This window comes from Orcinus orca, chromosome 19 (assembly GCF_937001465.1).
Source record: "Orcinus orca chromosome 19, mOrcOrc1.1, whole genome shotgun sequence".
Lineage (NCBI taxonomy): Eukaryota > Metazoa > Chordata > Mammalia > Artiodactyla > Delphinidae > Orcinus > Orcinus orca.
In genome coordinates, this window is record NC_064577.1 from 52037031 (window position 1) to 52054271 (window position 17241).

Sequence of the window (17241 nt, forward strand, 5' to 3'; positions counted from 1 at the left end):
CAGCACCACACACCCCCGCGGGGGGGGACGCCGCGCCCCATCCCCGCCCCCGGCCCCACCCCAGCCCCCCCGCGGGGGCCCTGACCCCACCGCCCGCAGGCACTGGCTGAGCTCCGAGGCGGCGAGCGGGCCGCGGGGACGCCCGGGAGGGGTCCGGGCCACTGGGGGCGGCGGCGGCCGGGTCGGGGCTCCCCCCCCGCCCGCGCTCGCCGCGGCGGTGGTGCGTCCCGGAGGTTACCGGAAGTGGCCGCGCTCGGCGCTGCCATGTTGAGGAGCCGCCGCTGCCGCTGCCGCCGCCGCCGCCGCCGCTTTGTTGTCGCCTCCTCCGCCTGAGGAGGCTCCCCGAGCGGGGGGGAGTGGGGAGGAGGGGGGTCGGCCGCTGCAGCCATGGAGGCCAACTGGACCGCGTTCCTGTTCCAGGTACGGGGGGCCCCCCCCGGGGGGGACACGGGGGGGACAGGGGGGCCGGGCCCGGGGCTGGCGGGCGGGCGGGCGCTCCTCCTCCCCTCCCTCCCGGCTCCGCTCTCCGGCCCGGCCTTAATCCCCCTTTGTTTTTCCGCCCGCCCGCCTCGGCGGAGCGGGGCTGCTGAGGTGAAAGGAGGCGGCCTCACGGGGTGCGGGGAAGAGAGCAGGCCTCGGGGTGACCCCCGGTCCCCCCCAGCACACAAACACACACGCGCACACACACACACACACCCTTCCCTCCCGCCCTGAAGGGGAAGGGAGGAGGCCGGTCGCTGTCACCAGCCGCGGCCCAGAGAAAGGAGGGCGCCGGGCCGCTGGATAGCGCGGTCCGCTCGGCCACGGCGCGCCGGGCCCGGGCCCGCACCGTGGGGTGAGGGGGGTCCCCGGGTCCTGCTCACTTCCCCCCCCCACTTCATCCATCTTTTCGCTCGTTCTCCGTTCTTTTCACCTCCCTGTCTCCTTTTTGTGTGTATATGTTGACTTTCTGACAAGCCCCCCCCGCTCGAGTCCCCGCGAATAGCGGGTATCCTTGGGCTCCCCGCCACTCCCCCTTCCCGCCGCCCCCCTCATGTTTACCCAGTTGGGGGGTGCTGTAAACGTGTATCCCCTCCCCAAACTTTTTCGTTGGATTTACGTGTTTTCATTCCCAAGCCAGTGCCGAGCCTTGGCAGCTGACACCCTCTCCCTCTGTCCAGCTCTACCGCCGTCCCATTCAGCCCGGGGAATCCCCCGGCCGGGGGTGGGGGGGGCGGGGGCCCGGCACTCCGGGAGGCCCCACCTTCTGCTGGGGCGCGTTTCTCTCTCGTCCCACCTTTAGCGTTTCCTCCAACCAAGTGGGGGAGACGGCCAGTGGAGAGAGCAAACAAAGTCCGCTTACAGAGCCCCCAGATGAGTCATTCGTGGGGTGTTGGTCTTCACTTTTTGCAAGAAACTTGAAGGTGACTGTAGCCGATGCGTTGGCAACCTTCTTGCCCGCCCATCTGAGGTGGGGACCCCTATTTGGAAGACCTAGAACTTATTTTTTCCCCGCTTCGTTTCTGTTTGAAAACGAAGCACTTAATGGGCAGTAGTAATGAGCTCACGGGGAAACTTAGGAACCGGAGGTTAGGAAGCTCGTCACTTTAAGTGCGTTCTTCCCGCCTCTCTGAGTTATTTTCCTTCTTTGAATAACTTCGTGAAATCCCAAATGCGTAGCTTGGGCGCTTGAGACCTTTTGGAACTAACCAGGAACGGATGCAGAATTTTCAAAAAAAATCCTCCCAGCCACTGGACCCATCCCAGTGGAGTTAATATAAGGAACTGGATAATTCAAACAGTGCCTACTGTGTAGAGATGGTTTATTGTTTTAAGACATATTCTTTCGAATGTAATTTGATTTTTAAGTAATTGAAATATATTCGGGCTTCTTAAAATTGAACATACCCAAAATTACGGAATTCACTAACTTGGCCTTTACTGTGATCTTGTATTGTTTTAACAAGTGCTTTGATGAGCTTGATAATGTGATAAGTCAACTTAAAAATGCATTGGAAAAAAATGATACATAACTAGCTTGCATCCAGGTTGGTGTAAAGGTGGCAAATGCCCTCTCTAGAAAAAGCTTTCAAATGGTCATTTTAAAATATGGGATTAATGGGCCACTGCAGTGATTTTTCACATGAGGAATGATTTAGATTTACCATATTAAACGTGCTCTCAATGGAGATTGGAAAAAAACGAGAGTTCTTTATGTAAAGGAAAACCCCGTAACTAATTTTTGGAAAACTAGTTGAAAAATCTTTTGGAATACTTTTATTATTCTTTTCCTGGGGAAAGCAAATGCCAAGCATTTAATGATCAACTTTTTAATTAGATTTTATATTATTTAATTTTTTTCAGCTATTAAAATCTTTTTTTCCACCTGATGGAGAAGTGTGAAAGCTAATATTTGATCCTGGGCTTGGCAATGTGTGCAGTGAAAATTGTTGGAAAACTTATAATTTAGAGCCGAGGACAGTTGAATGGGTAAAGAGAATATTTCAGTCTTTTCTCTGGAAAGGTATGAATAGACTTACTCAGTTCCAGTTTTAAGTAATTTTCACTGGGGAAATGGAGAGTTAAACTCTCTCATTTGTTTCCTGGAGCATCCTGTTGAATTTATATTTTAAAACAATTTAATACCTGCTTGCTTTCCAAATAACCTGGTGGAAAGTGAAACCCATATCTGTTAAAGTGTTTGATGAATGATTCTCCTAATAGGACATTCAAGATATGACTCACTGATGCCAGTTTCCTTCAGAACAAAATCTTTTACCCTCTGGCACTGGAGATTTCATGGTGCCATATCCTACCACCCTGGGTGATGAAATAACATTTCTGTTTTGTTTTTTTTGCCAGCCCCAGAAGAGGAAAGCTTGGGCAGGGTTAAAAAAGCCTTGCAGTTGAAAGAGATGGGAGATAAAATTAAAACTTTGGTTTGATGATGCTAGTCAAATAAAAGTCTACCCAGAAGTTATATATTTTTAAAAATCACTTAACGGAAGGCAGGCCATGGTTGTTATTTTACTCTGTCTCTCCCTCAGAGAACAAGTTGGGGAAACCCAGTTCCCCTCTTAGAAGGCTTCATATAGAAGTGTGGGGATCCTAGGAATCCTCAGAGAGTGATTCCCGTAGTGGGCGAGGCATTCTACAGCATTTCACCCGAGAAGCAGGGACCTGGTGTGACCCTCCTGTGAGAGTGAGCTTCAGCAATGCTGTAAAAATACTTTATGTTGCCACAGACATCTGAATTGGTAAAATGGCAGTAAGTGCTTTTAGTACTCCATCGAACTAATGGTTGTTTAGAATTGAAAAATGCCTCTGAACACTATAAGTCTGAACTTTGTCCAGAAGATTTGCTTTCCCTATTATCTGATCTGTTAGCCTTTGAAATTGTATATCTTGAGCTATCTTCAGCTATTAACCGTTTGTATACTGTACGGAAGCTTGGGCATCCTACAGCCAGGTTGGAAAGGGGGTAAGATTAGAGTCCAAATTCTATAAAGTTTTTACTAAAGTCACTTGGGTAGACCCTGACAATTACAGGAGCTCCATAAATTAAATTAAAAGTGGACTCAGTGTGAGCACTAAGTCCAGAAAGATACTCATAAGTAAGCACACAATTTCTATGAGTACTTCCAGGACTCAAAGGAAGATTCAGTCAAAATAGTTAAATTGAAAGTGGTTAACTCTGGATATGACACCTCCTGATGATTTAGGGAAGTCTGGTTCTAGGCTTAGCTGTTGTGCTGCTATCAAGTAAACATGGAGCTGTGTGTGGTAGGTGTTCTTATTCGTCAGGAGAGGAGCTCTGTGTGAGTGTGTCTGTGTGTCTCCATATTTTTTTACTTAATGGAGTGTAATGTAGAACTTAGATTTAGAGTGAAAAGGGTAAATAAGTGTCTAGAGTGTCTGAGATGATGGGATGGGCCCTTCCTAGGACACTGTATGCTTAAAATATTTGGAACTCTTACCTCTGAGTGCATGTATCCTTTTAGGATGACAAAACTCAAGCATAGGGGCTCGAGCTCACTGTCCAGAGTTTCAAAAATAATGTTGATCAAATACAGCATATTAGGAAGAACTATTTCAGGAATTTTTTCCCATCATTTCCTAAATGTTAATCAGTATAGAGGTATGGAGAATTTTGGAAGAATCAAAACCAAGTGAGTAACTACTCCTAAATACCAAGAACCTGACCCACAATGAAATTTTGGTTTCAGTGCAGCTAAAGAAAATTTCCAAACATTGTCCAGCTCCCAGTTTTGGAGTGGAAAAGCACTTTATAACAGCAAATGTCCAATACTTTAACTCGCCCTACCACTGCTAGAAGAAGATGAAAATGAAAGGAATTTAAATTATTTATAGTTTGTTCTTTCTTATTAGTCTGAGTTTAGGGTTTGAACAGCTAGTGTTGCTAAAGGATGCAGACTTCTAGTGTAAGATTAAATGAACTGAGAAACAATTGACAGGTGTTTGCTGGGGGCTGCCTTCACAGATGCCTTCCAGGATGATTAATAGCAGATTCCATTTCAACCAAATCTTTTAGTAGAGTTAAGTGGAAACTTTAAAAGTAAACTTAACCACTAGCATATGTATTCAGAGACCTAGATTCCTTGTATTACTTAGCAACAGCCTCTTTCCTCGGTCACTGAGAGTTTGTGATGGAAGGGGAGAGACATCTATTTTCCTAGGTAAAATAGACAAGTAGATGATTACATGTCTATATGTGTATGTGTGAGTGTGTGGCTTGTGGATTACTGCAGTAAGGTACTGTTAAATAGTTAAGTCTGGAGTGTAATTTTTTTGACAAGTTATTTAAACTTGGTCTCAGCACTGACAGACTAATGCAGACTCATTTCATCAGCTGGTATGTCCCTTATGAACCAGGGTGGTGTGTAGTTTAGTCAGCTGTTTGAAAGCAAGATCACTGTCAGCAACTTACTCGCAAAAGTTTTGTGTCTGTGCAGTGATTTTAATGCTTTGTATTGGGAGCTCTGAGAGTAGCTAGGTGGTTGCTGGATCTGTGCTGCAGAGAGTAGCTTACAGGCTCCTTGATTGTTTCTTCTGGTCTCTATTGTCTGAAGCATGTTGAATTTTGAAGGTCATTGTGAGAGGCTGAATTTCTGAAGTGTAAATGTTTGGTTTTAGGCCCACGAAGCCTCCCATCACCAACAGCAGGCAGCACAGAACAGCTTGCTGCCCCTCCTGAGCTCTGCTGTGGAGCCCCCTGATCAGAAACCATTGCTTCCAATACCAATAACTCAGAAACCTCAGGCTGCTCCAGAAACATTAAAGGATGCCATTGGGATTAAAAAAGAAAAACCCAAAACTTCCTTTGTGTGCACTTACTGCAGTAAAGCTTTCAGGGACAGCTATCACCTGAGGCGCCACGAGTCCTGCCACACAGGCATCAAGTTGGTGTCCCGGCCAAAGAAAACCCCCACCACGGTGGTTCCCCTTATCTCCACTATCGCTGGGGACAGCAGCCGAACTTCGTTGGTCTCAACCATTGCAGGCATCTTGTCAACAGTCACTACATCTTCCTCGGGCACCAACCCCAGCAGCAGTGCCAGCACCACAGCTATGCCCGTGACGCAGTCTGTCAAGAAACCCAGTAAGCCTGTCAAGAAGAACCATGCTTGTGAGATGTGTGGGAAGGCCTTCCGAGATGTGTACCACCTCAATCGGCACAAGCTCTCCCATTCGGACGAAAAGCCCTTCGAGTGTCCTATTTGTAATCAGCGCTTCAAGAGGAAGGACCGGATGACTTACCACGTGAGGTCTCACGAAGGAGGCATCACCAAACCCTATACTTGCAGTGTTTGTGGGAAAGGCTTCTCGAGGTACTGCATTTTGCTTTGCTTTTTTTTTCATTATGGTATCAGTACGATCTCTGCGTGATCTAGAAGGTTTATGTGAGAATAGATATTTGCAGGCCTGTGTTATTAGAGGAGATTGGTGACAGATAAAGTATTACACCTCCAGGTCTAATTCCAGTTTGGTGTGGCTGACAAGTGGTGACATAGTGATTAACTTACTATTTCATTTAAGAAGTGCCTTGGTGGACTCAGGCCTTCTTTCGGCACATCAGTACTTCTTATCACTGCGAAACCATTAGTTTTCAATTCATTTGGGTGGCTGGACATGAGATTCACTGCACAAACCAAAGAAACATATCCTGGAAGTTGGGATGACCTTGGAATCTCTTAAAACTTTTAAGAGAACGGTTTTTTCCATTTTTCTGTGGTTACTAACATTTCACTAATTTTCATTTTTAAAGGCTTTTAAAGTTAATGTAGTAGCAGTTGTCTCTGGCAAGTGTTAGGACTAAACTTTGGGTATTTTGTAATTGTAAAGAATCAAGACCTAATATGATCTGATGTTGACTAGGAAAGAAAATTAACAGGTATAAAGGACTAAGACTTTTGTTTATGGTAAGAGAGGTAAGGAGGCTTGCACTGGGGGGTGGGGGAGTTGGTAATTCTGCTGTCTTTCTTTAAAATGTCCCCCACCCATGTCTGCCAAGCATGTAAACATCACAGTAAGTAGCATTTCTCTATGTGTGTTCCATTACATCTTCTGTTGAAACTCTCTCTTTCACAGGCCTGACCACTTAAGCTGTCACGTAAAACATGTCCATTCAACAGAAAGACCCTTCAAATGCCAAGTAAGAGTTAAAATGACTTATCCTTAGTGTAGCACTTAATGCACATTATCCAGAAGGTCTGAGCCAGTCAAATCTCACCTTTCTTGAATAGTCGTAAAATCACTGACTTGAGTAAATGTGGTCCATTTGAATTCTGGTTTTATAAAATATAAATGACAGCTTCTATTTCTGTGAGGCAAGACCATTTAAAAATGTAAATGTTGTTTTTGTTAAGCTACATTTCATTTTCCTTGGGCAACAGTATTTATTGTTATAAGAAAAAAAATTTATTGTCTTGCAAAGGTCGTTTATTTGAAAAGAATAAATGAATGAAGTGTTTTAAATTAACTTCTGGGTTGATGATTGAGGTTGTTTTAACCATAATCTAAGAAAATATGAATTTTCTCCCAAATGTTACCACTTACTGGATTTTTGTCTGCTATCGCCAAATTGGAGCATTCTCTAATGACATAAGTTGTGGTAATGAAGAGGTTAAGAATCTTGCTAAATGAAATGACCGTGTTAGGCGTCAGTAATTCTGGTTTTTTGCTGGAAGTCTTTTTGTGCTCCTTTCAGTTAAATTTTGTTAATGACTGATTTTATTAAGTAAGTGATTCGAATTCTAAGAAAAATCCAATTGGAGGAAGGAAGCTAGTGTCATTGAGTGATTACCTGTCATGAGGCCTTGGGCCAGGCTCTTAATCCACCAGTAATTTTGTGAGGTAGGTATTATTTTCATTTTACAGATGAAATAAATTCAGATAGGTTAGCTAACTTGCTGAGTATTACATTGTTTAGTGAGTCAGGGAGCTGGATTTAAATCCGGGTTTAACTGACTCTACAGCTCACATCTTTCACTACTCTGTTGATATTTTTTTCTTCCCCTCAAAATGTAAGAGTCTAAAATTCACCAGGTGTTTTATCGTGAGTACAATTCTAGGTAACACATGCAGTTAAAATTCAGCTAACTCAGTCTGCTTGCTGACATGAGTAGGGTAATACCTAGAATATAACGTACTTTAAAATGAGTAGAACAGGATAGTCTATATTTAAAAAAAGTTTTCCTCCCTCATGCAGACGTGCACTGCTGCCTTTGCCACCAAAGACAGACTGCGGACACACATGGTACGCCACGAAGGCAAGGTATCCTGTAACATCTGTGGGAAGCTCCTGAGCGCAGCATACATCACCAGCCACTTAAAGACACACGGGCAGAGCCAAAGTATCAACTGTAATACATGTAAACAAGGCATCAGTAAAAGTAGGTGACACTTCAAATTGTATTTCTTTTTTTTTTTTTTTTCTTGCAGTACGTGGGCCTCTCACTGTCGTGGCCTCTCCCGTTGCGGAGCACAGGCTCCAGACGCACAGGCTCAGCGGCCATGGCTCAAGGGCCCAGCCGCTCCGCGGCATGTGGGACTTTCCTGGACGGGGGCACGAACCCATGTCCCCTGCGTCAGCAGGCGGACTCTCAACCAGTGCGCCACCAGGGAAGCCCAAATTGTATTTCTTTTGCGTTTCAGATTGATGGAATCTAGATTTTTTTTTTTATATAATATATTGAAGATATTTTCACCTGTGTTCTCAGGACTATATTAATGTTCACCTTACTTGTTTCCTCCTGTTGCTAAAGTATGCAAACACGCGCCAATGGACGGTGTATATTAGTGTTGGAAATACACTTTACGTACATGTATACAGGCAACAATGATAAACTCTCCACTTATTTTGCTTTTAATCCTGTACTGTCTACTAATAACGTCCAAGTTAGAAGAGCACAATTTCCCTGCAGCTATTTTTCAGTGTGTCCCTTCTTCTATGGGGTTTGAATAAAAAGCTTTAGTGTGTTAGGATCGTGGCAGCAGAAGCCATACTAGGAAGCTGCATCTTATGCCAGGCAATTTTAACTGATGTTATTTAATGTAAGGAAGATTCTCAGGCACGAGTGCCCCCTAACTCCTGATAGTATTAATAACATGTCCTTCATAACCTAAAGATAAAAGCAGTGTTACATAATTTTACTTCTCAAACCCAAATCTATAGAGAAAAGGGATAGCGTACCCATTTGAACGTTTAAATGCTTTGCTTACCTTAAATTCAGAGTTGAAAAGATAGAATATTCCAGGGACTTGTGGATAAAATTCAATACTTGCATTTACCCAGGCTTTTTTCTAAGATCTCCCTAACCATCAGAAGAAAGTGTTTTCCTAATTCTGTATGCTATTATATATGTACTTCATGCAGCAGAAACATCAGATTCTCAGAATAGGTGGCCAAAAGTGAATGGGAAAGAATGGTTAATGTGTTTCAATCTCATTCGTTTTTGCTTCTTTGTAAGTACATTGGGTTCATTATCTAGCACGTCAAACTTTGTTAACTTTACAGAAATTTACTTTTAATGTACATCGTTGTGGTCAGGTAACTAACTATGTTACATATTTTGATGAGCATTAATTATTCCATGCTAATATTACCCAAGTTCCATTCTAAAAGATACTTGCTTTTTAATGTAGCAAAGAATTCTTTTATGTTGGTTTTCCCTAGCTCTCTGGAGTTTTAAAATTTATCTATTTTGACCAGTAGAGACACAGCAGCACAAAAGATGTACTATAGTAAAAAACTATCAGGTCAAATGATAAAGATCATAGAGGCATGAGGAGTCAAAGTATCTAAGTTCGGATTTTGAAAAAATAGCCACACTTTTTCCAGGTAAATAATAGCGTTTCTGTCTTTGTCTTTGGAGCAGCGTGCATGAGTGAAGAGACCAGCAGCCAGAAGCAGCAGCAGCAGCAGCAGCAGCAGCATGTGACGAGCTGGCCAGGGAAGCAGGTAGAGACACTGAGACTGTGGGAAGAAGCTGTCAAAGCAAGAAAGAAAGGTAAGATGAGGCATCCAGTGCTCACAGCGTGACTAGTGTTTTCATCTAGTATGCCAAGTAACAAAGTAAAACAGCCACAGCTTAGAGAATTCGGCTTTATGGAAACACTTTAAGGAGATACTGTATGCTAGGAAATACCTGGTAAAGTTATTAGCAACAAAGCTTCCAAGCTTCCAAGTAAGTTTTTTTTACTAGGAAATAAAAATTCTTAGTACTTCTTGTCAGGTTCTTTCTTGTGACTTAATTTTGTTACACATTTGTAGCCAAATTTGGTCCTTTGCTGTGTACGCTCAGAGTTCCTTTTTATGTTCATTTTTATGTCAACCTTCATGCATTAAAGGCTCCTTTTTGTGTTTTTAAAATAGTCCCACTCTTAAAGGTAGATGAAATATCCTTATGTGTACATAAGTTCATTTTCTTACAACTGTGTTATTTTCTGCTCTTTAGTGTTCTTTCTGAATTGTATTATTTATTACATATTTCAGACTCTATAACGCTGATGTCTTTTTTCTCGGTCTCACCCTTAATCTAATTCAGTCTGTCACTGGGGCTGGCATTAGCTTAACATGTATGTACTTCAGTTGTTAGTGACTTTACTGTAATTGTTACTAAAACTGGGCATGGTTTGCTTTTCTCTCATATATATCTTATAAAGAAGCGGTTGGAGTATCGGTTTTCAGCACAGTTTTTTAACTTAGTAGTTGTAGCTTTGGCTTCTGGACTACTGTGCAGCCATTTCAGTTAAATCATTTTGTCAATGTATCATCAGCCACAGGACAGATTCCTAAATTCCGTTTTGCCTTCCCCACCCTTGTCATGTCTTACTGTTTTTTTTTAAATTCATAAGGAATCCCCTGCATGTAGGCTGTGCTGTAATTCCGTTGCTGTGTAGTTTCTTCCATCCTTTGCGTTCATGTAGTGCAGCTATTCCCTTCCTCAGATCCCTTCTAAACATTCTGTACTTGGAAAAAGATAAAAGGAATAGCTTTTCCATATATCTACTGGCACTGGAGGAAAGAATGCAGCAGTTCAGATAGGCTTTCCACTTTGCCTCAGATGCTGCTTATTCCTATCTTCCAAATGAATATTTGTCATTATTTTGATTAAATATTTTGTGATAAAGAGAAGGGATGGAGAATGGTGGGTAGGGGAGAAAAATTTATATGTGTGTATGTGCCGTGATAATTGCATAGTGGGTTGAAAGCGAAGGTTGAAATACGAAGGATGCTTTGCTCAGAGAAGAAGTAAAAGTGTTTAAGTTACAGAAAGGGATAGGGTTAGATTAAAAAGAAAATGAAGGGGAGGTGGGGAGATGGCACACCCACCAAGTAAGTGAAAGCTTATTTGGTGAAAACAGGAGGAGAATATTTTTAGCATGCTACCATCACCTCAAAAGTGAGTCGGTTTTCTCCCTCATTCTTTTCTCCTGCACTCTTCTGTTTGGTATTGTATTTCAGTGTGCTTGCACAATAAGACTCAGTTGTTTAGCTCATCTTCTGATCTGCGTGAAACAAAATGCTATTGTATTCCCATTTGTTGCATGAATCTCTTTGGAAACGACCACTGATGTTAGAAACTTCTGTGTTCATGTTAGTAAATGTCACGTCTTGGGGGGAGAAGAGACTCCTGACCTGAAAACCTGAACTTGAATCAGCATGTCCCTTTTAAATATTGGGCTTAAATAAGGTAATATAAGTTTCCAAACCTGGATGACAATGAGATCATCATCTCAGCAGCTTTTTAGATAGATAGATATCCAGGTTCCATCTAAATCTCACAATTGAATTTCCTGGGAAGCAGTTTTTTTCAAAAAAAACCTCCCTAGGTAAATGATTTTGATCATCAGCCAGGTTTGGGAATCCCTGATACAGAGTATGGAGCAATGCCAAGGTTACATCATGCTCATCAAGGAAGGGCTGCTCATTGACTCAAGGGTCCACCTGAGGTGATTTGACCATGCGTGGCCTGCGGGCAGACCTCCATCTTTAGTCTCAAATGCATTTCTCCGTTTTGACAGCCAAGTCACAGCCAGCACCCCCATCTGTCTTCTTACTGCACTTTTCTGACACACCAGCAGGTGGTGCTGAATTTTGTTGCGGGGTGGTGTAAGGGGTGTCACCTGTGAGGGAAGTTTTCCTTAAGAAGTGCCCAGGCTTTGCTGATAACAAGGACCACGGTCCCCCAGCTCACTGCAGGGTCTCCTAGCCTGGCTAGTCCCCCTTGGTATGGCTGGTGGTGTGTGGAATACGTATAGTTAAATGACACCAGGCATAAAGTAGGTGATTATGTTAGCCTCAGAAAGAGAAGAAGATACGGGAGCGGGGAGGAGAACATAAACCTACTGAGGGATACTTGTTCATTCTAAACAACGTTAAGAAACAACCAGAAACAACAGGATTATTTAACTAAAATGATTTTTCTAAGACTGAAATAAACAGATGATATTAAAACAGCTTGTTTATCCATCCCTACTTAATGGAGTTTTAAAACCTTAACAGAATGTGGCTTCACCTCTGAGAAGGCTTTAGAGTACATAGCATCGAGGACACACACCTCTCTCTGCTAGTTACAGTATGCCTTGTGAGAAGATTTTTCTGATTATCTGTTACTGTGTAACCATCTGCCCAGCTCTGTGTAAACAAGCTCTTCCAGCCTGGCCTGTGGGTGCTTGGTTCTTCCCGGGAAAGTCTTTAGAATTCAGAGGAACTACATGGAAGTGGTAGTGAGAAAACTTAGCCCTACTTGATATCTCTGCCCCCCAGAGTGCCTTGCAGAAATTACCTGATCTTCCAGCATCACTGTGAGGTAGGTAAGTAAATCTAAACTCCAAACCAAAAGCACCAAGGCTAAGCCAGTTGCCTCAGTCTTGTGAAAGGCACAGCATCGGAAGAGATCTGCTCCCGTGCTGGGATTCCTGGCCCCCAGTCTTGTGCTCAGAAGGATCCTCCCTTCCTGTTGACCACAGGGTAGAAAACTATAATTTAATTTATTAAATGTTTGTCCTTTTTAATTAAAAGAAGTTGATTCAGAAACTGAATTGTGTTCACTGTTTTGAGAGTCTAAAGGCCCTTTTGTCTTCTTATTTTAGAAGCTGCTAACCTGTGCCAAACCTCTACGGCTGCTACAACACCTGTGACTCTCACTACTCCATTCAATATAACGTCCTCTGTGTCGTCTGGGACTATGTCAAACCCAGTCACAGTGGCAGCTGCAATGAGCATGAGAAGTCCAGTAAATGTTTCAAGTGCAGTTAACATAACCAGCCCAATGAACATAGGGCACCCTGTGACTATAACCAGTCCATTGTCCATGACCTCTCCTTTAACACTCACTACCCCAGTCAACCTCCCCACCCCCGTCACTGCCCCAGTGAATATAGCACACCCTGTCACGATCACGTCTCCAATGAACCTGCCCACGCCTATGACGTTAGCTGCCCCTCTCAATATAGCAATGAGGCCTGTAGAGAGCATGCCTTTCTTACCCCAAGCTTTGCCTACATCACCACCTTGGTAAACAGTATTATAAAATCAAAATATGGGTTCAAGTAAATATTTACCAGCAACTTACTTTTAGTTTATTAAAGCAAAAAGTAAACCATGAAATTGGGAGATTTATTACATTAGTTAATAATAGTGTAGTAGCATTATTCTCCAATTTGGCTGGGATTGTTCAAAGTAGGGTGTGTATGTCACTTATCACTGGACCACTTTAGTTTAATCAGAAATTCCTTTTAGCTGACAGCATTGCTTAAACAGGATAGTAGTTGGCAAGATGAAAGCCGGAATTAAAACCAATCATGAAAAAGCAAAACCCATTTCAAAATTAAAAAGCAGCATTACTGTTTTTGATCCCAAGAAATCATTTTATTCTGAACACTAGCAGAACTCTTCTTCCCATATATACAAGGTGGATGGCTGATTTTAACCTGAAGTTCTAAATCCAGGGATTGAGAGCTAGTGTAAAATTGTCTGTGTTTATTGTTTTTATGAGTAAATACATGCATTGTCATAATAAAATGCATTTCAGAGAATATGCATTTTACCTTTGGGAATATGTTAATTTCAGGCAGCATTCCCTATGGGAAAGGTGATACCAGCTCTGATATGCAAAGCATATGATAATTTATCATTCTATCTTCAACATATAATAGGGATTGTGACCTGATATTTGGAGATGTAAATATTGCTCAGCATACTAATCCTGATGGAATATAGCATTGTAGTTGACTTTTTTAAAAAACTTAAAAAAACAAACAAAATATACACATTGTGTTTTGGTAAGAAAAGGCCGCAGCTGACAGAGGAGAAGTCAAGTGTGCGGACAGGCAGACTCCTAACAAACAGAGGCCAATGGGACTCCTATTCAGGGGTCAAGGAGTACTTTGGAACAGTTAAAATATATTGCTTTAATTGGAAGACGCTGGAGGCACTGGGATGTGATATGCCCCTCTCTCTCCCAATCAGAGCCTGTTGATATTTCAACAGGGAAAGGTGTGTTAGTTGCTCACTAGAGTTTATGTCTTATATTAAATTGTATACAGTTTTTATTCTAACCACTAACTAGGTAGTATGCCCCTTCAGAACAAGCAGAGTGTATCTTTTTTTTTTAAGTTCTCCTTCTGTTTCTTAAGTATTGTGCAGATTTGTTCAACTTTGTAAATATGGACATCACTTTTTGTTCTTTGAGAAAACACTTGTATCAGCTTTGTCGGGTTTTCAGGGAGACAGCTGTCTGCACTCCCTGCAGAAATCCAGCAATGATTGTGCACGTTAAGACATGTGCTTTTTATTTCTTAGCAGGATGTTTTATCTCTGTACATAGTACAAAGTAGAAACCAAAAGCTAGGGAGACAGATACTCTTTACACCATCATGTCACACATTAATGTTTTTAAAGCATTGTGTTTTGAAAAAGAAGTTACTAAAACCAAGGCGCTGTGATTATTTTTTTTTTAAGTTGCAATATGTTTTGGGTTTTTTTTCCTTTTTTTAATCTTGCAGTTAAGAGAAATGGACATTAGTTGTGTTAATCTTGCAGAATGTTTGCAGGACTGACTATCAAACTGGATGACTTCCATTTATACCCCACTGTGTCAGTTCAAGCATCAAAATACCTTGCATTTGAGGCAGACTTCCTACATCAGGGACAGGTATCTGTGTGTCATTATACAAAACAGTTCGAGGGGGTTGAACTACGTAGTAAAAAAATAAAATAAATAGTACTTAGTGTAAAATAATTTTATAAATGATCTTTTGTACTTTAGGACATTAAATTGTACAACTTTTGTATATATAAAAGCTTAGGAACTTTCTGTTTAGCAGGAAGGCAACACATTCCTACACTTTTAATGTATATGTTTGTTATAATGTCCATGTAAACATGCCCTATGTTTGTGCCTTTTAATTAGTTTGTCTCAATAAACAAAATGTAGAGAAAAATATGTAGCTATGACTTTGTTACAACTGTTCCTATCCACAGTACCAAAATGGTTTGTTTTTAATATGTAGAGCATTATGTGTGGACTACTGGAAGGACTCGTGTAGGGAAGGCCCATGCGTGGCCCTGCTGAGGTCTGGATTGGGCAGGTCTTGGCCACATTTGGAGGAAGCCAACGTTTCCTGGCATGCAGCCCCAGGACCGGGTTCTGGCTCTGCCCGCTAGGACCTGTCGTCTCTCTCTGGCTGGGCTGGCAATCACAATCCTCCATGATTGAGATGGCCCTGGCTTCCTCCACAATGGCCCAAGGAGCAGTCCTCAGTGGGGGCAGGTGTGGACCCTACCCCCAGGCTAGAGTGTGGTCGTCAAAACCCTAAAAGTATTAGTTCTTTAAAAAAAAAAAAAAAAAGATATATACTAGGAATGATTGCTTTATCAATTCATTGTATAATAAACAGGAGTGAGAATTCATTGTATGACTTCAGTTAAAATGATATTTTGTATGCATTCTTTATTCACTTAAGCTTGTCTGCAATAATAAACCCACGTCGTGTCTTCTTTTGGGAGGGAGAGAGTTGGCAGGCTGGGGGTGGCAGTGGGCCACTGAAAGCAGGGGCTGAGTAGGTTGTGTGGTGAAATTCTCCTGTCTTGGAACTGGAATTGAGTTTTGATGCTGATGAACTGATTCAACCAAATGTTGAAGGCAAGAAGGCCACCGCTCACGAAAAAAGCAGAGAGTTTGTTTTTCTCTTCTGGTTGTAACCTGGTTGAGAGCTTCCCCTTTATCAGATTGGCAGCTAAACAGTTGTATTAGATCATCCTCAAATCTGACATCCAGCCTGTTACGCTCTAGGGCTCGCTGCTTGGCCTACATTTGCCTTTTATTGTGTATCCATTTCCCTCCTAAGGTGTGCTCCTAAACGAAGGTTTCTATGTAAGCAGATGGATGATTTTTCCTGTCAATACCAGCACTGTATTACTAACATGCAAAAACTGCAGATTTATTTTGACAAATTAAAGTTAACCGGTCACAAACGTTATGATGGATTGCTTAATACCTCAGAAGCTTCACCATTTCACCATGATGATAGAGAAATTTTTGAAGCACTGCTTCTCCAGGTGTACACGTCTTGATATTGGGCTGGAGAGAGAGGGAAGGACTAATGTCAGGCCGGTTTGACCACCGAGAAGGGAGAGTGGAAATGCACCAGACTGGCTGCAGTAAGAGAAGTAACCTCCTCCAGTCAGCTTGAGTAAAGCCCAGAGCAGGTGGGTTTCAAACATTTCTTTGCATGCTCTAAACCCAGTTTCTTTACTTGAAAAGGGTTTTAGGCTGGGTTGCCTACCCATTTATGTTCAACTAGATTCATCAGATGTCTACTGAGTACCAACAATGTGCCAGGCACTGTTAGGCACTAAAGGGCATACAAAGGTGATTAAGACATGGTTGCTGCCTCCAAGGAGGCTAAGAGAGGTATGACAAGTACCCAAGTGACAGTACCACCAGACAGCAAATCAAGATGGATCTCACACCATTTTTTAAAAAGTTTTGGATACCTACATCTGTTTCATATATAATTGAGGCTTTCCAAACTTCCTCTGATAATTGCTTTAGTCTCTTTATTGACTCAGTGAAAACAGCTGGAGGAAGAGTTCCTTATGTTGCTTTTGTCTGGAATGGGAAGTGTTATTTCACTGAATTGCTAGTTAACCGTCCTGGCTGTCCAGGTGTTTCCACTCTTCTCAAGGGGCGCTGCTGTTTGGTCCTCTCTGGAGAGACCTGGGTTCGGGATGTAGAGGGCATGGTGGAGGTTTTCCCTGTAGTATCCTCAAGTATCGTTGCCTGGAATGGTAATCACTTTCCCCTCCCAGGCTTAATAAATCTGGCCTTCAGTCCTGTACTCTTCCCTCTCTAAAGAGTCTTGTAGCCTGAAAGAATGCCATTTGTCCCCATTTGGGCCTATAAATCTCCCCAACTGATCTGACCCTGGCAGATTACTGGATAATCTCTCCCTGTCTTGTGAAAGTAGGGGCCAGGCAGATCAGTGCGTTATGGTTCACGGCTGAATACTGACTGAGTTTGTGCATTGATCTAGACTCCAGCTTCTCTTGGCTGCTCACTTTTGGGCAAAGGCCCATGTAGTTCCCAAGGAAGGAATGGAGGGAGGGTCCAGGGCTCTGCTTAGGATCTTTGTGTGATCTAGCCCTCCCCTTGGACCAGCCCATCAGGGGTTGACTAGTTAGCTCTCTTCTTCCCAAGACAGGCACTTGACCCAGATCTTGGCCTTGGACCA

General features: G+C 42.7%; 1 protein-coding gene across 6 annotated transcripts; it reads left to right on the forward strand.

Moving 5' to 3' along the window:
* The first annotated feature begins 227 nt into the window (after positions 1–227).
* On the forward strand, positions 228–15987 carry VEZF1 (vascular endothelial zinc finger 1). Of its 6 annotated transcripts, none has more exons than XM_033431735.2 (6): positions 228–420; positions 5134–5828; positions 6589–6652; positions 7691–7892; positions 9375–9509; positions 12598–15987. In XM_033431735.2, exons 1-6 carry the CDS (start codon positions 388–390, stop codon positions 13023–13025), a joined length of 1557 nt encoding a protein of 518 aa, XP_033287626.1. In that variant the 5' UTR covers positions 228–387; the 3' UTR covers positions 13026–15987. The 6 variants fall into 6 exon arrangements, with proteins under 6 accessions (XP_033287626.1, XP_033287628.1, XP_033287629.1 ...); XM_033431737.2 differs by having other exon boundaries at positions 9378–9509; XM_033431738.2 differs by having other exon boundaries at positions 7709–7892.
* The last annotated feature ends 1254 nt before the right edge of the window (positions 15988–17241 follow it).

Excerpts from the sequence above, each read along its gene's own strand:
- VEZF1 (XM_033431735.2), top strand. The coding sequence starts at position 388 with ATGGAGGCCAACTGGACCGCGTTCCTGTTCCAG. Across the intron at positions 5,829-6,588 it reads TGTGGGAAAGGCTTCTCGAG|GCCTGACCACTTAAGCTGTC; the intron begins GTACTGCATTTT and ends TCTCTTTCACAG. Across the intron at positions 9,510-12,597 it reads TGTCAAAGCAAGAAAGAAAG|AAGCTGCTAACCTGTGCCAA; the intron begins GTAAGATGAGGC and ends TTCTTATTTTAG.